At 35.3% G+C, this 24,793-nt stretch overlaps 1 protein-coding gene across 1 annotated transcript in view; it reads left to right on the top strand.

Moving 5' to 3' along the window:
• Positions 1–24,793, top strand: part of LOC120629889 (transcription factor collier) — an 85,838-nt gene that overhangs the window by 19,917 nt on the left and 41,128 nt on the right. The window contains exons 6-7 of the mRNA XM_039898966.1: positions 13,244–13,317; positions 14,797–14,865. Of these exons, the coding sequence (XP_039754900.1) occupies positions 13,244–13,317; positions 14,797–14,865 (143 nt within the window). The remainder of the gene's footprint in view (positions 1–13,243; positions 13,318–14,796; positions 14,866–24,793) is intronic.

Raw genomic sequence — 24,793 nt, 5'->3', positions numbered from 1 at the left:
CACGTTGTTTACGATGCAATTTACGCAACAGATGAGTCCATTACACCAAACTAAGAACATATTCACACAGACTTCTTTTGGAGGTTACCTCAATCTGGCAGCACGTGGCATCCACGTGACTGCTACGTGGCAGATTGTCATCGCCGGCGCCCGATTAGACCCTAATCCACACGCCCTGTCCCGCCTCTGGTCAACGACTTATGCCTATATTGTTGTGTTACAATTTTGTTAACAATTTTTATTATTTAGAATCCATAGAATCCTTTTCTCGATCTATTTAAAAAATTCCGATGATAAAGCGAATGGCTGAAAAACAAATTTACGTCTTTAGTTACGTGCCATAGCGTCGAAATAGTAATCCCACAATTATTGATGCGGCAGTTAGTGTAAATCTTCTTATACATAGTCTGTTCTCGGCATTATGCTACAAAACAAGGCCCACCGGGTTGAGCTCTAAGCTACCAGTTTTAAAATTAGCATATGCTTCAAATCACTACACAATTTTGATTAACAATAATTTTACTCGCGATATACACTGTAGGTACGGGAAAATATTCTAGCATTCCGCTAAGAAAACGTTCATATATTATGCAAAGAGAAAATGTTCGTGTCAGTTAAGACTTCAGCGTTATTATTTTCGCTCACAAGAACTCTGTTCTTGAATGGTTTATTATTTAAGTACATTTTAATTTTAAAAATAATGTTATCTAGGTATATATAAAATTAAAAATAATGAAAGATGCGATTGTCTGTTATAAATATGAATTTTACAAGCAAATAGTTAACTGTTACAGTTGTATATAACCAACTTATTAATTAATTTTTATATGGTCAACGCTCTTGTTTCCGAATTATAAATTTTTAAATGTCTTAGATATTTGTCATATAAGACTGCAATTTTATAATTATATATACTGTTTTATACAATGATAGTGAGACTAACAAATATTACTTTTGTAATCGTAAAAATAACTATTTTAAATACAAAAAAAAAATAAAAGCAGTACTCGTTAGTTACTAGGTATTTTCAAATTAAGTTTTGGTATTAATTTATTGTAGTTTACGCTTATCTCATCAGATGTCAGTGTCAAATTTACAATTGGATGAAATGGGATGAAAGCTCATGTTGAACTTGGGAAACTTTAGTAGTGATTGACAGGAATTAGAAGGGTGAATGAAATCTGATTTATGAAATGTGAGATTAGCACACTGCCAGAATCTTATTCGTACTTACTTGAAAACATTTTGTATAAGGAATATCTTTACATACATTGTGTTTAGTCCAAATTAACGGTTGAACCTGGCTTTATACTTTGAATGGAAAAATACCAAACTTATCTTCACTTATATGAGAAGAAAAATTCTACAATTCTACATTGTTAAACTGTAAATTGATGTAAGAAAATAACAACTATTGTGTTTCTTGCCGGCTTATTCTCGGTAAAATCCGGTAGTAGAGTGCTTATAAAATAGATCTAAAACACCTAATGAATACATAACTGTGCAGACATTTATTAGATATGAGGGTATTAATAACCATATATACATACTTTCATTTGAAAACATTTACACTCCTTTTTTGGGCGGTCGTGTAAAAAGATACCGAGAAAGATGCAAATAAAATCAAATTTATAAATAGCGTAGGCGCTAAAATACTCTTAGCATGTAAATAACTGTAGTACAATCAAAAACAAAATACATTCAGCACGAAACGCTGCGTAAAATCAAGGAATAAAATTGATAAACAAAGCTATTGTAACAAAGGCGCGCACACAATTATCACGTTCGCGTTTATTACATAAATAACAATTTTACCGTAAAGCCATCATGAAACTTCAGTGTAGCACATATATAATTTCAACACGTCCCGTGCTCTTAGTGTTGTGTAACAGGAGGCCAATTACGAAAGATTTATGCCTTGAACATAATTAACTTAGGCCGAACGTTAACTAAGAAAGGAATTGTGTGTGCGAATGTACATTTTTAGTGCAATGGATCGTTATATGGTTACGTACAACGATCTCTGATGGTTACACAGAGTTTTGTTTTGATGCCATTTGTATTATATTTTTAAGATTCGTGATAAGGGTGGTGTGGCTTTGTTGCCACAGTGGAAATCAATCAACTGGGTTGATTATGCAACATCGACCTGAGTTTTTAACTGGAGCAGCCAGCCTTTTCTTTTCAAAGTCACATTCTTTTATATAAGGCTAGCCCTTAAGAAGCACTTTTGAAACGTTAATTCAGTCTGTTTGTAATAACTCTACCACAGATTCTACCGGGAAGAAGCCGGTAAGAAACTTTTACGGTTTAACTATCTTTCTTCTTCTTCTTGCGGTGCCTCTCCGACTAGCGAAGGTTCGCAGTCAGCTTCGTAAATTCTTGTCTATCTTTCCCGAGGCGAAATAATTCTGCTGCACTCGTAACTATCTTTAGAATTCTTCTATTTTGTGAGACCTGAAAGCGAAGCTAAGAAATTCATCAATTATGTAGCAACCACCTTTTTTTATGGTTTAAGTAATCCTTAACATTATAATAGGATTTTCTGTAAGCTTATATTTTATATAAACTTTGAATTTATTGAGAGACATCTCAAAGATTCGGTATTTTTTTTTTAAATAATATTCAATTGCCCTTGAATTCATTAGCAATTTCATGTATTTTAGTAAACTGCACAACGAGTTTATTTTTGCTTCTAATATTTATATTGTAACAGTCCATTTTTTGATTTTTTATAAAAAAAAAATTATGAGAGACAAGGCCTGTGCCTGTGTGTTAACACACATTACGTTGATAATGCTAACTTTTGAAACGATTTGACTTAGACTACCACATCAGCTGTGCCAATCATATTAATATAATTACAATCATTAAAGACAACACGCGAAACAGTCGTTCGGTAATGCCAAAGATGGCGACTAGATAGTTGCGGTTCATTTAATTGTATTAAATCGTTAGGCTGAGGGCACACGCCAATCAACTAATGCCGCATGCGACCGGCACGCGAGAGCACCGAAAAAATTAGCCTGTCTTGATATTTCATTACTCTTATCATGCATAGTTATTTGTCGTGTTTTACATAAAGATAGTTTTGTTTTTTTTCTTCGTAAATATTTTGCTATGACTGCCGAGATAAAGATAAATGAGGGTACATTTATCTTAAAGACTTTTACATCTTCCAACTTAAATAAAGTGTCTACTTAATAATTAAATAACAATGAAATCGAAAGCAGTGATAGGGCGCAGTGTGAAGGAGCTCGTCTTCAATTTCGGGGGGCCGAGTTCAAATCCCAACACGGACTTCTAACTTTTCTAAGTTATGTGCGTTATGTAAGTAATTAAAATATCACTTGCTTCAACGGTGAAGGAAAACATCGTGAGGAAACCTGCATGCCTGAGAGTTCTACATAATGTTCTCAAAGGTATGTGGAGTCCACCAATCCGCACTGGGCCAGTGGGGTGGACTGCGGCCTAAACCCCTTCTCATTTTGGAAGGACTAGGGTACTAATAGTTTAATTTGAAAAGAAAATTGTTTAAAAATTAATGCATTAAAATAATATTTTCATAACTTAAAAAAGCAGGCTTAATATTGTACACGTTTTGATAAATAACAATAGTTTTTATTTGATCATAAGTACAATTTTCTCTTAAATTACCCTGGATAGTATGGGAGATACTAGGATATCCCATGTCTTGGGGGTCAGTGTCTTCCTATGTGTATAGAAATTAGAGAAAACACAGTACAGATTTACAATTTTACACAGTCAACATTCAATTCATTATGTTTATAAGTAATTTTTAGTTTAGGTATTATTAATGTTCTTCAATAAGAATGGCCCTAAATACATAAACTGATGCTGTGCATGCATTGCTTGTTCGAGGAATATCTATTGTCGTCATCTTGATTAAACAAAAAATGTTTATAAACTACAAGTAGATATTTATAATACTGTATTTCAAAGAGCGGATTAATTATGTTCACACAGTAAATCACTATCATATCAATATCTAAAATATCAATCTGGCTACCCTCTGTTTGACTATAGTCTTAAGATACAGGCTCATGCTACACGAAATGAGATTCTGGCAAATCCCATAGAACCCCCATAGAAACTGACCCTGTTTGAATATAGAAGCGTGCGCGCGCACGTGACTGAATGATTGTGTTTACTTAACAACGTTCAAACAACATATTAATTTGGTACTTTTTGTTGGGAAAATGACTTTAGGAAGCCATTTTGGATGCATTAACAGGTCAGATTATATTGCTGTAATTTATCAACCATACAAAAAAAAAAAACGATTTTGTTATTCGGTTTTGTAATCAATGCCACATTTATTTATAACGATTCACAATAATATTAGGTGTTTTGTTTTATTCAAACTATGCAACATTATGGAGAACTCTTTCAGGTTTCCTCACGATGTTTTCCTTCACAGATGAAGCAAGTGATATTTGAATTGCTTAAATCGCACATAACTTTGAAGAATTAGAGGTGCTTGCTGGGATTCGAACTCGGCCCTCCGCGAAACATAAGTCTACTTCATATCCTATGTGAAAATAGAATATTGAGTACTAAAGCTAAATTAAGATTCAGTAAACTTTTATGTTGACTTCACTCTTTTAAAACCCTGACGCACAAAGAGGGATAAGTTTGTCTAATATATATAGAACTTCATGCTAAAATGTCTAAACCGATTGTAATAATTTTGGTATTTAAGTGTCTTAGATATGAGGATATTAGCCCATATAACCTAGATAGATGTCTTTATTGCACAAATTAAAAGTGAAAACAAGAAATAATAAAACAACAAAAATATATAAGTATGTATATAAAATGCGTAAAAGTGGTCTTATTGTTATAACCTTTTTATAATAGCATAAAGAACTGAGTTCTTGGTTTCTCCTTATTTCAGAGTAATAAGTAGGTATACATTAGGCGCACGAGTGGTCACAGACCACCAGTATACTGCACTCAAACTAAAAATAAAATTCCAGATTTCATAAAGATTCTCATCGTCGTTTCATTCATTTAAAGTTTTATTTATGTTTCTCAAAACTTAGTCTAAGAACTTAGTGGGTAAAATGTTTGGCTTCAGTTCATTAGGTCCTGAATTCGAATCCTGGGTCGGGACGGTAATTGTTAGAATGATGTACAGTTTATTGTCAAGTAGTTTTCAGTTACACCCTAGAGTTAAGAAATGGGCGGTATCTATTCCTTTGGGGAGCACAAACAATCGCGACTGATTTCCGATTATTATCACTTATATGTGATCGTTACAGCCCGCCAATCTGCTTTGGAGCACTGCGTTGAGTCTGTACAGTATTTTTTTTTTTCATATGCTAGGTATTGACTGCATTCTCACCTTGTTGATGATTGATGATGCAGTCTTAGGTGGGCTAACCTGGGCTAGGAAGTATGGCAGTTATTAAAACCATACCCCGACATCGTACCGGAACGCTAAGCCGCTTAGTGGTACGTCTTTGTTGGTAGGGTGATAACTAGCCACGACCGAAACCTTCGAAATTCAAACAACGAGGGTGATTAAATTGGTTAAAGATGATGAACTTAAGTCAAAAATATCTACATCATGTAAACGATGTTTCCTAACTGCAAACCATTTTCATAAAATAATATTTTATGTTATTTAGCATGCAAAATAAAATATTTCGCTCCATATATCACGTGCAACTACAATAATAAAAATATCTGCACAACTCGAGCGACGCCCGCGTTGTCGCGAAAGTATAAATCACTGCACTTCTTGCCTCCTTTATGTCCTCCGCCTTATTTTTATTCCTTACAACTCTATTGTTTCCGTGAACAAAGTACGTTTGATAGACTGCCAAGTTTAAGTTTTTAGTTATTGTAATGTTTTAAATTGGCATCTAAGAAAAACTTCAAAAAAAAGGTGCAGTCTTTGGGGACTGCCGATAGAAGTGAAAACTAAATCTATGTACATATATAATATACTAGCTATTGCCCGCACTTCGTCTTCGTTTGATTTTGTTCTTTGAATGGCATTGTAGTTCTAAAAAAAAATTAAGTATTCAGTATCGCTAAGTATTGTTAAATGTGGGGTTTGCTGCTGTCCGCTGAGGAGTTCTGTCCTCTATCTCCAACCACAGTTTGGGAAAAATTAACATATTATAAGCTATATATGTAGTACAAAAATAATTATTTAAATCAGTTATAATTTGTCGGAGTTATGGTGTAAAATCGTCAAACACTTTCATCCCCTCTCCCATTTAAAACGAGCTTTATGTCGGGGTAAAAAATATCCTATATTACTTCTAACACTTCCAACATTATGTGTACAAAGTTTCAGGAGGATTGGTGTGGATTGGTGTGGTGGAGAAGTGGTTTCTGCGTAAAAGCGTAACAAACAAACATACATTGACATTTATAATATTAAGTAGGGATAGGAGTATATATCTACATATAGCTCGTGGGGAGCACGCGTTGAAGATGATTTTAATCCTTTTTGTTCACCCAAAAAGTAACTCGTACTATAATATAATGAACGCGCTTAAAGAAGTTTTTACGTAAAAATTCTCGTGTGGAATCTTTCAGAAATGTGCTATTAAAATCTAAATGCGATTTTCTCGTAAACCTGTATTGGAGCATGGAGAAGCTCTATATTCGATTCCAATAAAATATAAAAAGAAACATAGTAGAGTTAGGACCCATAATGTAGCTCAAAAAAAAATGTTGTCTACATCCCTGGCGGACTGATGAGGTAACGTCTTATAAGTGGAGATCTCGGGATCGATTCCTGGCAGATGCAATTTGGGTATTTCTAATTTCAAAAGTTTTCTGGTCTAGCTTCGTCCGTGGCCGTATGTACCACTCCACCGACTATTTATTTGTTTTAAATCTTTATTTGCACACAACTACACAGTTAGGGAAATAAAGGACAAATAGAGAGAAGCAGAAAGACGAGTAGAACACAAAAGGCGGCCTTATCGCTTAAAAGCGATTTCTGCCAGGCAACCTTAGGATTAGGACAACAAGAGCGAGGGCAAGGTGGTGTAAAATTATTATAAACCTACATTCATATAACTGCACTACACTAACGACTGTGACGTTCCACCAAGTTGTGAAGCATTCCAGCACGATGCTGTGTAGAAACTAAGTAAAAAATACCCGCAACAGCCGACAGGTTAGGCTGAGTTTGCAGTAAAGTAGTTTTAAAGTAGTTTAGTAGCTTGAAGTTACGGCTTACTTAAAAAATAGTTGGAAAATCCAAAAGTGCACGCCTCATTACAATAAAATTTTGAGATTATTTGTAAATAATAATTAAACTACATCTAATTATGCCGTGAAAAGTAATAGGCTTCTTTTTCTCGAAATACTAAAAAAAAAAACAACTCGATAAGTGAAGTATTTCGCTCGTTATCGTGACCACAAGATACGGGATCCGCACATACAGACACACGGACTTCCAAGACAGAACTTTTTTAAACAATTTTTTTATTAGTTTAAATAATAAAAAGAGATTTAAAAACATCATGAGTGCTAAAAATAGTGTATTTTCTCAATATTTGTCTGTTTATGTTCACTTATAAAAGCAATGAAGAATAAAAAAAAGTGACATTTTAAGTTGGAGAATCACTCGGTGAGCGTAAACTGACAGTAATACCCACCTCAACGGTTCGCTTATAAGGCGTGCAAAATGTATTGTAGCTACAACATATTTATGAATTAGTATATTGTAAAGCAACATATTATGTCATCTCAAAATGATATGAGCTAGTAAGTTTTCTTGTAAATCAGTTCAAGCAATACAAATTCGTTCTGTTTATTCCTTGTCGTTCACCTAAATCACACGCCAACGCTGCTTGCGTATTACGTCTTGATTTTCTTGCATTTTGCGAAAAACTTTTATTGTTCGTAATAATTTTCTTTTGAGAAAATATTTATATATGCGTGGATTATAATTTTTTACACGTTCTGATTATATTTATTCAGTAATATTGTCATCCATCAAGCGCATTGGGTTCAAAGAGTTCGACTTCACTTTCGGGGGGCCACGTTCGAATCCTAGGACGCACCTCTTTCAACTTTTGTCAGATATGTGCGTTTTAAGTAATTAAAATATCACTTGCTTCAACGGTAAAGAAAAACAACTAAGAGTTCTTTATAATGCTCTCAAAGGGTGTGTGGAGTCCACCAATCCGCACTGGGCCAGCGTGGTGGATTACGACCTTAAACCCTTCTCATTGTGGGAGGAGACCCGTGCGCTGTGGTGGGCCGGTAATGGGTTGATGTGGTGATGATGATGATGATGATTGTCATCCATATCTTTGAACGAATTAGAACCTGTTTAAATTTAGAAGAGTCAATGAGTTCAGTACAAATTAGTTGCAAAGAATCATTACCAACATAATCAATAATGTTGTTATAATATTGTATTTTTTATTTTATCCCATAGTTTTTATTAATAAGCATCAGAAACCCTTAGCGTTAGAGGTTATTTTATTATTTTTGTCCGTTGTGAATATTTGAATGAATCGTCGAATTCTTTTGCAATTTTGATGTTCAGCTTTGGTTAGGATTTCTAATAAATAGATCATAGGGAATGTGTTGTCTGGAATATGCGTTAGATATTTTACTAAATAGAACCCATAGATCATTGCTATTTTTCACTAGGCACTATATTTTATTTGCAAGATAGATAAAGACAAATAAATAATGAAAATAAAGGTTTTGACCTTATTCAGGGGAATTAAAAGGAGTCTAGTTTTTTTAAACCTTCCCAAATTCCCCTGAGATTGAATCCCATGCGGCGCTGATGTTCGCAGCAGTGACTCCTGAGGGAATGCTCCAGAGCGAACTTGAAAAATGTTGGCCACCGTACAAGATCACTTCGCCATCTGGGAATTATCTAGCCTGATTTCTAGAGAACTATGTTTTTGTTACAGATCTCTTCTGCTTGGAATTAACACAGTTTGCGCATTTCTGTTACTTAATTAACTCAAAGCTCTTTGTCTCGAAAACTTAATGTCCTGACTTTGCTTAGGTATATCAATTATTTTATTGTTGATATTTTATCAATACTAATATTATTATTTCAAAACTTTCTGTTTTTGGCTTGTTGTAGCTACAAGTATTTATATAACGTATGTTTTAATAACCATATTTACTAAGAGCATTGGAAGATATTGAATACTGAAAACACATTTTAATACAATAAAAAAAAAAATTCAAACAAAATATAAAATATCTTTATTCAAGTACATAGGTGGCACTTTTGATGCGTACATAAGAATTACGCGGTAGTGAGATGATGGCGATAACCACATTCATAAACTTAAAACTAAAGCTACGAGGGTTCCAAACGCGTCCTGGTCTAAGAAGCAGCCCACAAACAAACGTAGCCGGGTATTTTTTTTGTTATCACCATCTCACAATGTCATTTAAAATTATTAGAAGAGCAACCTGGTTAGAGCAATAATTCACACCTAAGCTTTTTTATCGATTACGTAGTCCTTTATACTATAATAGGACTTTTCTATAAGCTTACGTTTAATACAAACTTCGAACTTTTTAAGAACACACACACATTTTTTGACATTTCCAACATTTTTTCTGTATCGATTACAAATATTTCATACTTACCGTCATTAATTTTCTTTACGAGTTCTAATACTTCACCAGCTTCACACCTGATGCCAGGCTCAACCCCAAGCTATTTAGCCTGTCCTTAAATACTTTTCTGTAACCCTTGATTACTTATACCAAAACACCCTACAGCCACGATCCTGCTAAATCCTTTGCACAAAAGATGATAATACCCTGCTATTTCATATTCAATTAGATATTTTGTTAGGGACGAGAATCTATCTTTTGGATTTCGGGGGATTGTGGAAGCTAATTTTAGTTATTTGGGGTTCGGAAAAATAAGTACACAACCAAATTAAAGGGGAATGTTGCACTTCATACTTGCACAAAAGCACTGCCTACCATAAAAAAAATGCGTAGGCTATTTCTATTTTATGCCGTTTTCCTTATTTATGCATACCCTGGTCAAAAACACTGTGCTGAATGGAAGTCATTACAAATACCTATCTTTTTGCTGCTGCTTATACTTTGTTGGCTTGGGCATCCAAAATCGACTTTTCATAATTCTGTAATTTAGGTATTCTCCTGTATTGTACGTATCAAAAGTGCCATATATGGGCCTTCTTTATTAAGATATTTTTGACTTTGACTTTAACTTTGTATTTTTTTTTATTTACTTAAAGTTAGCCCTTGACTGTAATCTCACCTGGTGATAAATAATATTGCAGCTAAGATGGTAGGCTTACCTGTTAGGGAGCATGGTAGTCAAACCGATAATCGGTACGAATACCATGTTTCGCTGTACGCGACATCGTACAGGAACACTAAATCGCTTAGCGGCACGTCCTTGTCGGTAGGGAGGTAAATAGCCACTGCCAAAACCAATTCAGGAATTATAAATCTCCACATTTTTACTGGCGGGAATCGATCCCGTGACCTCCAATTTAAATTCACAGGGCTCACCGTTGCGCCAGTAGCTTGCCTTCCAATGCAAAGCCTCAAAACAATTTTTACCCTCCGACTTTGAAAGTTTCTCCCCTACAATAACCTAATGCCCGCTACACGTGTCCGTTTCGTTTATCTATTAATATCTAATTACTGGTCGCCCTCAGGACGTGTTGTAATCCCTGTAGGTACCTTAATGCCATCAGTAGACCTTCTAATATTTTGTGTCGAAGTTTAGTAGGAAGATACCCATTCATACATGCACAAAAGCACTGCATACCCAAAAATATTTTACATAAGTCGTATTGGAGGGGAATTTTTGCCGTTTCATGCAATTTCCCTACTGTATGCATACCCTGGTAAGAAACCCAGGCACGCCACTGAAGTTACCAAAGTTTTCGCATCTTCAACTATTTTAGCTCCAGTATGTCACTGAACACCAAACAGTTTAGGCTCTTAATTAAGTATGTTTGTATGATTAAATCAGAACAAAATATATCTCCAGCTAATAGGAAGCTAGAAGGAAAAAAATAGCCATGTAGGCATGCAAAAAAAAACAAATAAATAAATATACTACGACAATACACACATCGCCATCTAGCCTTAAAGAAAGCGTAGCTTATGTTATGAGTACTAAGATAACTGATGAATATTTTTATGAATAATATATATAAATACTTAGAATATACAAATAAACACCCAGACACTGAAAACGTTCAAGTTCATCACACAAACATTTTCAAGTTGTGTGAATCGAAACCACAGCCTTGATTCAGAAAGCAAGGTCGCTACCCACTGCGCCAATCGGCCGTCGAAAATCGCAATCTTTTACAATTTTAGGTAATTTAGTAAAAAAAAAAAAAATTTGTGAGTCCCAGGAAGGGAAAATTTGACCATGTAAATAGATAACCAATCAAGGTCAATTTAGGAAATGCTACGATCGATACCAATTTGTGACCTTAATTTAGTATATAAGATGTACCTACCTTAATCTTACTATATCTTACAATTCTGACAACGTAAAGAAAATTTTAACTAAACAGTTGTGTGCAAAGAGATAGTAAAAAATAGGACCCGCTAAAAGCTTCATTTGGAACTATGCAAATGTGTTTTTGGCGTAGATGATGAATGCGATTATGTACAAAAGGGTGCATAAATTAGCAAAAAGCAATAACTTGATGAAGACGAAAAATTATCTTATCTACACGCGGATTTTTAATTAATTTAATATGCCGCGTGATAAAGTTTATAACATTGAATTATTAATATTTTATATCTTTTATTTTAATCATTTCAATTACTTCTACTCACACATTCGTCCGCGTACATTTTTTTGGTCTCTTGCAATACTTCAATATACAACGTGTAAACGAATTACGAAATACCATTGAAACTTTCATAAGTATATTTAATAAGGAATCGCCCTTTAAAAATATTTAATCACCAGTAGCATATTTATTTTTCCATACAAATTCATTTAAAAAAAATTTAAGTGGGTAATTGTGACAACCCTTTTGAAGATAAAAGACCGACACGTACATAGTACCTACTCTACGCGACGCGTACGTAATAAAGTGACAGGAGTTACTAGATTTTAATTTAGCATGTGGTGTTAGGGCTGTATCTGATTTCTTTCAGTAAAAACTATGGCAGTGGTTTGCTAAAAAGTATTAGCGTCTCGGTTTCACAGATAAGTCTCAGAGATAGTAAATAATGTACCTCTAAAGCCTGTGAAGATATATTACTTCGGTTTTAAATTACAGGTTGTATAGGATTAAAAGTAGTTCTGGGTATTAAACACATACCTAGGACTTCTTTCAAGTCGGTATAATATGACGGCCGATTGGCGCAGTTTGCAGCGACCCTGCTTTCTGAGTCCTTGGCCGTGTGTTCGATTCCCACAACTGGAAAATGTTTGTGTGATGAGCATGAATGTTTTTCAGTGTCTGGGTGTTTATATATATATTATAAGTATTTATGTATCATTATTCATAAAAATATTCATCAGTCATCTCAGTACCCATAACACAAGCTACGCTTACTTTGGGGCTAGGTAGCGATGTGTGCGTTGTCGTAGTATATAAATAGTATTTAATTATAAATAAACAGTTTCCCTGACCAATTTCGGCCACGCTGGAGTTTTTCCAGCTATGCGAGAAATATTATAATGCACAAGTGTGTTCACAAACGTAGCTGCACTCCCTCTTCCCTCACTCTCATAGTCTGACAGGATGGCAGATCCGATATGACTGGGATGAGGTCAGGCGTAGGACCGACAGTTTCACGTGCACTTTGAGCCACGGGGGTGAATCGCCAATTTAAAAACTCCGGGTTTGTACCTACTGAGTATTGCTTGACAGAAAACCCAATACCCATTGGGTCGACTCGGGGATCAAACCCAGAAAAACGTGATCGGCAGTGGAACATGCGTACCACTAGACCTACGCGACATTAAAACGAGTAGGTAACTCTCGTTCAATGTCCTTCAACTAGTCGCGGGCACTTGGTTTCTTACAAGGGTATGCATACAGCAGGAAAATTGCATAAAAAGGCAAAAATCCTCCAGCTATACGAGATATATATCAATTTTAGGGTATGCAGCGCTTTTGCGCATGTATGAAGTGCACGCCACCGCCTTCAACCCTTCATAAATAAGAATCTAATTTAATTGTCTAGTAAGAAATTATGTAATGTTTATATGCAAAAATACTTATTCACCTTTTTGTTTCAGCCCATCGTTTATGAAGGACAAGACAAGAACCCGGAAATGTGCAGAGTCCTACTTACGCATGAAGTTATGTGCAGGTAAGATGACTGAATTCAAATTTCACGTATTTTAGAATATCGTGTAAACTTTAATAAACAAGTTATTCTTGCTCATAAAATCAAAAATTTAACGACTTTATTTTTTAATGTTTCAAAGATCATCTACCAAAAATGAGTATCGTGTAGAGTCATCCAGTTTTCGTTCACCGCCTTTTAAAAGATGAACTATCTGACCGAATGTTCGTCCTGTTTCTGATAGCATAATTTCTAGCCTGTTACTAAAATGTTTAACCTGAACTCAAAATGTTTAACCACATTTTGAGTTTTAAAGTCAAACAATAATCTTAGTGACTAACCAAAAGTATCTCGTTAACAAAGTTCTTTATGCACACTATGCTTGCAGTAATAGCCTATTAGAGTCTATTGCTGGACTTTACGACTTTATTACTTTTCTACTCTTTTTAAAGGCTTCTCTCAACGGGAGGGTTTGCCCACAGAATTAAGAACGAACAGAAGCCTCATTCAGCCATTATTGCATGCAGTGCTTTGTATCCGAACACAGCGAAAACGCCCCGCGTAATGTTGCTCACAAACTTTGCCATTTTCCCCATTTTATGGTAAAATTTTAGAACAGTAGAGGTAAAATAATTACTGTCAACTGCTAAATGGAGTGAAGTGACTAACCGCCTTTTTGAAAAACACTATTAAAGTGGAGTGGTTTTTAATGCTTCAATATTAGTCGTGTACACGGTTTCTACACGATCTTAATTCTGTGGCTTTGCACATAATCACCACGCTGGACAAACAAGACACTGCTACCCGTTCTCCGTTATATTTTTCGTTATAGTCGCCTCATACGATATCTGCAGGAACAGCGATGATGGCAATAATTGTATTTTGATCTACCGTCGCCAAACGTAATTTTGCAGTAATATGTCTTAAAACAATTTCCAGCTAAACTGTACAACACTGTCAAACAAAAGTTGCTCGTAATGTCACACCGTACCGTCTCGTTAACAAAGCGCTTCATTTGCGTCATAATATTTCAGACTCAATTCCAGCGGCATAATTACAAAAGTCTAAGAACAAACGTCGCACTCGCAAACGACAACAAGTGAATGTCCTTATTAATTTAACCATTTGTTTGGGGTGGTTTTTCCGCTCGTAACTGTAACGCGTCTCGCCGCTACACGCGTGTGTGAGTTATTTTGACAGCGGACTGTGTCTGTGTGAGCAATTAAAATTTGATTCTACCTTAGACGCAATATCTGTGTCTCATTTGCCGCGGTATGTGCGTCCCATTCGCACGTCTTCAGGGGAGGAGTCTCGAGGGAGTCTGTCCTTTCAATGTCTTTGCCCTTTGCGTCAAGGAGCCACGATAGGGCGCGTGCAGCGGGCATCGTTCACTTTAATGTAGTATGGTTTCCTGTTTTGATTTTGCTATCCCTAACTTCAAAGAAGCAGGTAATACCTGTTGTATTGTATTTTCATCATTAAATAATCATGTTTTATTCACAGTCGATGCTGTGATAAGAAGAGCTGTGGCAACAGAAATGAAACGCCTTCAGACCCTGTTATTATAGATCGGTAAGTTTAAATGTTTAAGATTTTCTTTCTACTTTATGTAAGTAGGTTTAAAACCTAAGACATAGGTTCATAAATAGCGAAACGCGAATACACACACACAGTGATGTTCTTACGTCGAACTTAAAAAAGCCACTGTAAGCTATCCGGTTTACAGTAGCGATATTCAAAACAGTTGAAGTTTACTGCGTCAGTGATAAAAAATTAATTTCTGTGTTTAACTATTGTAAGCAGCTGATTATATTAAGAACAGATTCAAATGTTTCCTATTGCATAAAATGGCGTAATAGAATCGGCCGGTACCGTCGTCGCAACGCAACGCGCCTCTTATACTCAGTATAGAATGCTTTTTACGCACCCTACTATTAATTAAATTTATTGTAATATTTTTTTCCTATGAACATTAGACATTGGACAGAATAACTGGGTTGTACGAAGACCCAACATTTTCCGTGTTAAAAAAATTGCTAATAATAATTAATCAAAACACTGAATAAATATGATTTAGGCGTACAACCGCAGCAAAATTGAACAAGGCCATTGTTTTCCCAAAAAATAGAACCCACAATAACTGATTGGCCATAGCCAATATTACTGCCGTCTCACGCTGAGCCATTCATAAGTTCGATCGAAGCATGGAAGCTAATCAGCCGACAAAATATAGAAATTTCAATAGAGTGAGCACTATCCAAAGGTGAGGGGTAGAGATATGCTTTTATATCGCGTCCTTTTTTCGGAAATTCAATTGAGATAGGCGTCTCCCGAACATCCCTTGATATGTACGGTAGGGTTGTACCATTATAAGATTATAGTTGTCAAAGTCAAAGTCAAAAATATCTTTATTCAAATAGGACCATAGGTGGCAATTTTGATGCGTACATAACAATTACACGATAGTGAGATGATGGCGATAACCACATTCGTAAACTTAAAACTAAAGCTACGAGGTTTCAAACGCGTCATGGTCTGAGAAGAAGCCCACAACAAACTTAGCGGGTGTTTTTTTTTGTTATCACCATATCACAATGTAATTTTTTCGTTTTGAGAACACGTGTAAAACATTTCTTGGTGGAAATATTAAGTTTATAGCTTAGTGGTTAATACCGTCCGCCTATTTAGAGAGACTGTTCGATCTAGGTCACGTGCCTGTAGCATTTCGGAGTTATGTGCGATTTTAATGATGAAGGAAAACATCGTGAGAGTTGTACATAATGCTCTTAAAGGTGTGTGAAGTCTACCAAACCGCACTTGGCCAATGTGGCGGACTTCAGCTTTAACCCTTCTCATTCTTTGAAGAGATCCGTACCCTTTAGTGGGTCAGTAGTGGATTGGAAAATATTTTTTTGGGAATAGTATGAATATAAACAGAACCAAAAATCTGCCGCGTTTAAAAGCTACTGCCCCGCTAACGTGTGTCTATTGATCGAATGGTGTAAACTTTTCTGTCACACGATTGATTCTGGTTGACATTACAATCAAACGCGTTAAAGCGTATTTTTTATATGTCGGGCAAGAAGCGTAGTGGGCAGCGACCCTGCTTTCTGAGTCCAAGGCCGTGGTTTCGATTTCCATAACTGAAAAATGTTTGTACGATGAACATAAATGTTTTTCAGTGTCTGGGTGTTTATCTGTATATTATAAGTATTTATGTATCTATATTATTCATAAAAAATTTTCAACAGTCATCTCAGTACCTATAATACAAGTTACGCTTACTTTTGGGCTAGTTAGCAATGTGTGTGTAATAAATAAACTACGACCACGCGGTCGTAATTTATTTATTATTATTTTTATTAGATAATACTTGATAATGTGCCATAGATCCACTATTCAACTATTAAGGTACCGTACAAAAATAATGACCGTATTCTGCGATGTTTTTATACTTTCCGATGATCAAAATCTACAAAGCTTTTATAGCAAAACGAGGATAGGGAAGAATATAAAAAAAAAACAAAAAGAGGGCTGGTACAAAAATTTACCTATTTTCAAAACACGATGCCGTTGAAAACCCTACCAATTCCGTTGGTCGGTTTAGTAATTCGTTCGATCCAAATTTTTTGTACTTTTGGAAATAAAATAAAAAAATCAATGACGGCCTTTGTGCGCAAACTTTCCTTTGCTTTTCGACGGGGCATGAAGTTGATCCTGGAAATTTGCAACCGCGAATAAACTTGCGATATAACGTTTGATGTGCCCAAATTAAACTTCGGCTTGTGAGTTATTCATAATAAGGTTGGTCGAAAACCATATATAGGATTGCTTTATGAATATTAATAGCTCGTTATTTTTTTACGAAAATTGATTGGATGTAGTTAAAAAGGATTATGTATAAGTAATTAGGTACGCCGTACGTCTAACAAATTCTCATTCCCTTCAAACTCATCTACTACAAAAGTTTTCTTATAGAGATGCACAAGACTTGGCTGTTTTGTGTTACCTACGAGTACATAATAATAATAAATAATAAATAAATAAATATACTACGACAATACACACATCGCCATCTAGCCCCAAAGTAAGTGTAGCTTGTGTTATGGGTACTAAGATAGCTGACGAATATTTTTTTCTCAATATAATACACATAAATACTTATAATATACAGATAAACACCCAGACACTGAAAAACATTCATGTTCATTATACAAACATTTTCCAGTTGTGGGAATCGAACCCACGACCTTGGACTCAGAAAGCAGGTTCGCTACCCACATCGCCACTCGGCCGTCGACATATATAGGTATATTGATCAGATCGATACTTTTGTTAAGGAAAAAGACCTCGATATTTAAAGTTACAACACAAGTTACAACCCAAGTTACTTGCAGTATGTATAGCAGAAATTCTTACTAGTTTATTAAATGAATACCTCAATGTGAGATTGTTTCTGTTTGTTTCTTTGTTATATAAGTTCGGGTCAACAGACATACCGATCGTCATGAAATTAGGCACAAAGATAGTAAGGCTATCTCTGTGCTTGAATAATTCCTGAGGGATTCTTAAAAACATTTCACTAAAAGAAAAACTACTTTTACTAAGGAATGTAAAAATCAATTTAAAAATTACAACCTTATTTAAAACGGAAAGCAAAAACTACTTTTTTTAACATATTTATTGCGTTGTATATTAGTTTCGTGTTAAAGAGTAAGAATGAGGAAAGCGTTCGCGTTCGAAACTCGTATTGCATAAGGGTTGAACGCGTTAACCTTGGTAGACTTAGGTGCCATTTTCGCTTGCAAATCGGGTTCACGGCCCTCAAATTGTTACATATGACATGATCGGCGTAAGTCATGGAACATTAATCCATCAGGCCACCCGCCTCGCCCATGTAAAGTACACTCGCCAGCTAATGTGATAATTGAAATTGTGCAATTGCGTGCGAAACGCTGCCACCGAATTCATTACGCCGCTTTTGCACTCGTGTGTACGCACGCGCCTTTTTTTAGTGACTAGCTCTCGAAATGATAGCCTTTGTTGATGGTTTAATTATATTACCGTGCGTCATAGTTGTTTATTTAACCAATTTTGACGTCTCTGTAGGTAGCGGTGATAGCGCAGTGGTTAGGACTTCGGTTTCGCTTTCGGTGGGCCGAGTTCGAATCCTAGCAACCTCTGACATTTCAAATTATGTGCGTTTGAAGCAATTGAAATAACACTTTAAATATATATAACAATTTGTACAGTGAAGGAAAACATCGTAAGGAAACCTGCACGCCTGAGAGTTCTCCGTAATGTTCTCAAAGGCGTGTGGAGTCCCGCACTGGGCCACCGTGGTGGACTACGGCCTTATGCTTTACGAAGTAGATGCAATTTGTTTATCGCATTTTTTTGATAATATATCTCTGTGGTGATAGTAAAATTTCTAATCAAAATATGGGTTCAGTCTGGCGTCAAAAAGATGTCTCTACATTGTTACGATATTATAACTTATATGCTATGCTAGCTAATAGTTACATCTGCACACGACTTTTTTTGTAGTACCTTTATTTTTTTTTCTATCATTTCTCTCAGAATGCACCAAATAGAGTTTTCTCTATGGTAGACCGTCTAAAAGCGATATTATTAAGTCCTACGCAGGTTTTTACACAAAAAATATCCTAATAACTTAATTTGGAGCAGTCTGAAATCAGATACCCTAAATGGTATTTGACGTTAAAAGGCACAACGTAGAAACGTAACCGAAAGAGGATTTGAGTATCGATAACCGGGCGAATAACTGACGTAACGGTAAAAGCAGGCAACAATCCTGAACCCTTCGAATCAGCAGCAATTTGTTAAGTGGATTTTTGCCCGAGACACGATCGCGGCTCGTTGCGCTCCTGTACACAATTTCATTATCTCTGCCCGCCATCCCGCCTGCCCGCGCCCAGTTCTACTATTAACTTATGCGATGCTGTTATTCAGCTATGGAAATTTTTTCTGAGCGGATTATCCGCTTTAAACAAAAACACTATTGAAAACCGCGTTTATTTCATTCCATATTTTATGACATGCCACGTTTTATAATGTAAACCAACCAACAAGATGGATGGAAATTGCGATACCATTGTGTTGTGTGCTCATTATGTAATCAATAGATGCTCAGGACGTCGACTAGTGGATATATGTCTCGAAGGGGCATATTGTAGGAACTTCCAAATACCTCCGTCGTGTTTCACTGTAGACCTGCGGCTGGCTGTGCTTTATTTCGAGATGTCACACTTACATCGCGCATTTCTTTCCCGGAGTCACTATTCAAGAACCCCAAATAGACGTCAGACCTCCGAGATACGCAATACATCTTTCCAAATTCAGCTTCGGAAATATATTATAAATTTATTGGTATTACTTAATATACTCGTATATAAGAAGCTAATTTAGTTTTGAATACACTGAATGAGTTTACATGTATTATAGGTATAAGTATTTATATATATATAAAGGAGAAAGTGTGTGGGTATGTTCCGAATAGGATCCGAAACGGCTGGACCGTTTTCAGTGAAACTTTCAGGGAATCTCCCGATTGACCTGGCGAGTAATCCTGTAAAGTTTGGTGACTATTGGATTACTTCTATTTTTGAACTGTCAAAACAGCTTTTATTAAAAAATTTATGATATAAGTTCATTGTTTAAATAAAATAAAGCAAAATCTAGCCCGGCGAAGCGGGCAGGGTACGCTAGTTTTATTATAAAATTTGGCGCCTTCAAAGGCAAAGGATTTTTAACCATAACTTGTTCTAGTTCTAGTCACTATTCAAGAACTCTAAATAATCATCAGACCTACGAGATACGCAATACATCTTTCCAAATTTAGTTTCGGAACTGGCAGAACTACTGGTAATCACCTCATTCCTCCATTTATAGGTATACATTATAACCATCAACATCCACCCATTACCTGTACTCTACAGAGTAAGAGTAAAGTTAACAGTATTCCCTGAATGAGTTTGTTTATGTCGGAGTCAATCACGCCGACCAAGTTCGGATTTTTAGACGTCACACGTCTTTGGAAACATTATGGAGAACTCTCAGGCATACAGGTTTTCATACAATGTTTTCTTTCTAACCAAATAATTTTTAGTGCTTTATAACTAAGTAACTAATACCTCTGAATTATTTTACCATTTACAAGATTATTTTGCTAATTGCATCTTACATGATAAGAGCTTACATGTAACAGTTTACCTTTTATATAGAAATATTCTACTATTAATTGTAGCGCAAGTATAACAAACACAGTCCAGAACACATAAAGTAACTGTGACATAGAAATAAATTACATACGAAGTTGTAAGATGAAAGTCACGATTCTAAAGAATTCTCTTATTGCCTTTAGGAGCCCCTTAAAGTTGAACCAACGTATAAAGGTACAATTTCAGTCACAATATCGATAGGGTGCAGGTAGTTTAGACGATGGACTTTCGAAATCAATTCCAACCCACGCGATCTGTCCCTTCTACGCAATCACTTAAGGACTTTATGAAGCGTAATGATTAAGATGTTTTGTCGTGCTTGAATTTAAAACGATAGTTGACCGAGGGGGGTCGATAGCGATGAAAAACATATTGTGACTGGAATAGCTATTAACGGATTAAATGGTAGTCTTAAAAATCTGTTCGATTATTGTAAAAGGGGCATTGTAATTGATTACAAGCCTATAAATTTAGAAACTATCGATAAAAATAATGAAATAGATGACAATCATGGTAAGTGAGTCTACATGACATGTAAAGATTAGTGATTAACGTTAACGTATATTTAGCTATTCATTTCTTAGACACATTATATTAAAGAATGAGTTATAGGGTAACAGAATCATTTGGGAATAGCTAATAGAATAAGTTTATTTTGTTGTAATTCTTTTATGTCTTAGAAATTTAGTAGTCTAAAATATATTTATCGGCTCCATCATAATATTATTAAGGTCATTAATAAATTCAATAATCACTTTTAAGTGTGTTATTTACATATAACGATACTATGGCATATTTAAACTCTCTGATATCGGTTGACAAAGGAGGCTCGTGAAATCCACTACTAAAAATCACGTGTTACGGCCGAATCATATATTTTCCAGGCAATTTAACTATAGCTCGAATCCCAAGACATTCGCAAAATATTATGATACACCCTAAAAAAAGTAGTAGATTATAAAAAGATTGTTTTTATTTAGACATCAATATGCGTGTTTGTTATAGCACGCAAAATCCAAAAGAGTCGAGGGAAAAGTATGGGCTTTGTCGACATATGGCAGACATCTATATTACAATGGGATCTTTACACCCTATTCGGATGCGACAAAATCGATTTTCAATTCGATATGACCCTCTCATGCTTGTTACTGGGAAAGAATATTATATTGATGTCATTAGATTTTCAATAGTATTAAATGCTACTGAAATTTTTGAGAGTGCAAAATATTTGAGCTTTGTTCAAAATTATTATATCGATGCATTAGTCTTGTGGTTAGGGATTCCGGGGGGACCGAGTTCGTTACCCGGCACGCACCGTCAACTTTTCGGAGTTATGAGCGTTTTTGAATTAAACAATTCAAATTACACTCGGTGAAGGTAAACATCGTGGGGAAACATACACGCCTGAGAGTTCTCCATTACGTTCTCAAGAGCCTCTGTAATACGCACTTTGCCAGCGTTTTGGGCTACGGCCAAAGCCCGGCTCACTCTGAGGGGAAACCCCTGCTCTGTAGTTGGCCAGTAAAGTGTGAATATTGATGATGACATTATTTCTATATTTTGTTTGCAATAGTTTCCAAAATTTAAAAAAAAAAACTGCAAGTTGGACGTACACGAGTCACGATAGTTTCAGTACCAATGTGCTATATGAAACATATACACTTGTTATAAACATTATTAAGATTGAAAAAAATATATAATTCATCTAAATTTTATGAATTGACTTGACTTTATGACTCTTAAATTTGAAATTTTAAGAATAACTATTACCAGGGGGTAATAGAAATACGCATTCTGTGAAATTTGTAACCCTTAACTTAATTTAGTACAGTCAAAGAGATACAGCCCGCCGCCAGACAGACGGACGGATGGACGGATAGACGGACAGCAGAGGCTTAAAAATAGGGCCAATTTGGCACCTTTCGGTTACGGCACCCTTAAAAGAACCCTTATAAAATCGTGGCTATTTATGAATAGCGTCAGTTCAGCATCGTTAGCTGTTTTATTGCGACCACGAATCACAAAATAGTTCGATTTAAGTTTCGACTCAACACGCGTCGTATATCGCAGTCTTTATTCGATAGCACTCTAACATTTTGCAGATATTCCTTATCTCAGTTGAAAATTTTAAAGTCTTTTAAGAGACCACAATGAAAAATCTATTTGGCAGCGAAAATTCTAATTTGACATTAGGGAAATGTAACGTTCTAAAACCTCGGTTTCCCCGCCTGCAGTTTTCCGGTAATTTTCGGTCCTGTGAACAGTGGTGGGAGCGAATCACGGCTATTATATTATCTCATTAGATACGCCGCCGCGCCGTGCGCCTCTCTTTTCTTTTCGCTAAATAAATTTGTTTCTGAACGGCTGATTTCTCTATTAAGTTTGATACCTACTTTGCTTTAGAATAAATCAAGAAATATACTACGACAATACACATATCGCCATCTAGCCCTAAAGTAAGCGCAGCTTGTGTAATGGGTACTACGATGAATATTTTTATGATTAAATACTTATAATATACATACAAACACTGAAAAACATCCATGTTCATTACGCAAATATTTCCCAGTTGTGGGAATCAAACCCATGGCATTAGACTCAGAAAACAGGGCCGCTGCCCACTGCGCCAATTCATTTATAAATTTTAACTCTTAACATAAGTAGTTATAAGAGGTGTAAGTTGGACCAGTGTCATTAGGTATTAGATTTATTTACCAAACTGATAAAAAATAAACCTTATGTTGTTAAGCTTATGATCTACAATAGCAAGTTTAAAACATGTGTTGAAAAATTTATTAAGTTTGTTGATTATATATAATAATAATCAATTCATAACGACGACGAAGAGAAGCATGAAAGAAGTAAATAAGATAAGATTGCATACAGTTTCTTAATAGCATCATTACAACAGAATCTGCAATGCGAACTGATCACACCGTACGTACAGGAAAGTACGTACCTCTAATTTTTTTTACATGAATTAGAAGGTAGTTAGATACTTCCCAATTTTTTTGCTAAAATACCTACTGTAAACATACAAACTTTAAGTTACATACGAACTAAGTTGTTAACATGAACAGTAAATTTATATTACAAATAGTTTGCAAACAAAAGTTCTTTGGAGCGCGACCTGAACAGGTTCGCCGTTCCGTTGGTAAAGTTTCGATAACTTCATAAGTCTTTATTAATAGGTTTTGCACTCCCTTTGTAAGTGAGAATTGGTGGAAATATTTTAAAGCGTTGGTTTTAGGTTTTTATTTTTAAATTATAATCTTTAACTTACAACAAATACTTACTTAAGTTAACCCTTTTATTGTAACACTAAAATATTAAATACGCGTGAGTATATCATGATTTTATTAAAAACATTAAGACAAATCAGCATACAAAGAGCATAACACAAAAAAAAATTGACACACTTTCAGCGTAATGTAAACCAAAAAGAAAACTGTTCCCAAAAGTGCACCCTAGGGAGGCCCGCATTTCGCTACGGCCCGATACAGACACGACGACTGGTGATTAGGCTGCTTATCCAAAAGATAGCGGTAGAAACTGTACAAGACTTAACAACTAGGACCGCTTTCTTATTCCCTCCGCCCAAGCATTTTCTTAACGTTGACTTTATCAGTTCAGCTTAAAATTTCCATGTAATGTTACCGACTAAGTTTTGAATTTTATTAAATTATGCCACTTATATTTTCTCCTTCGCATGTTTATATAAAAAAAAAACCTATTTATTGTTTGGAATTCTTTACAAGTGTTTTTAATTACCTTTTATTTGGGTAATGATTTCCATGGTTCAGGATATTTATATTGGACTTTTGTTGTTAACTCGAAACTTCAAAAATAAGCACTCGTTAGGTTTTAATAAATATACATCATAGCTTCATTTTACAGTTACGCGTGTCACCGACTTTATTATGATATTATGACAAATACAAAACGCGTAGAATTTAGACAGATGTATATAGTAGGTACATATTTATCATATCCAGCGAAAGTTTTATAAGGTGTAGCCGAAAATATATCCCTTGTTTACTTATTCTTAATTAATATTTTTTCTTCCTGGGATTTCGCAGGCAAAGGTTTAGTTTCTTACGGAATACTGTTAAATATTATAATGCATCTATAATTTGTTCTCAGGAAAAAATACAAATATATATTTATGATATTGAGTGCAAAGTTCAAATAAATACTAACATAACATTTGGCTATAGGTATATAGTGCATTAAGCTATCCAGAGCCGATAAATCAGAAA

Source organism: Pararge aegeria, chromosome 15 (assembly GCF_905163445.1).
Source record: "Pararge aegeria chromosome 15, ilParAegt1.1, whole genome shotgun sequence".
NCBI lineage: Eukaryota > Metazoa > Arthropoda > Insecta > Lepidoptera > Nymphalidae > Pararge > Pararge aegeria.
The sequence above is the reverse complement of the archived record's forward strand: the minus strand, read 5'-3'. Positions and strand labels throughout refer to the sequence as shown.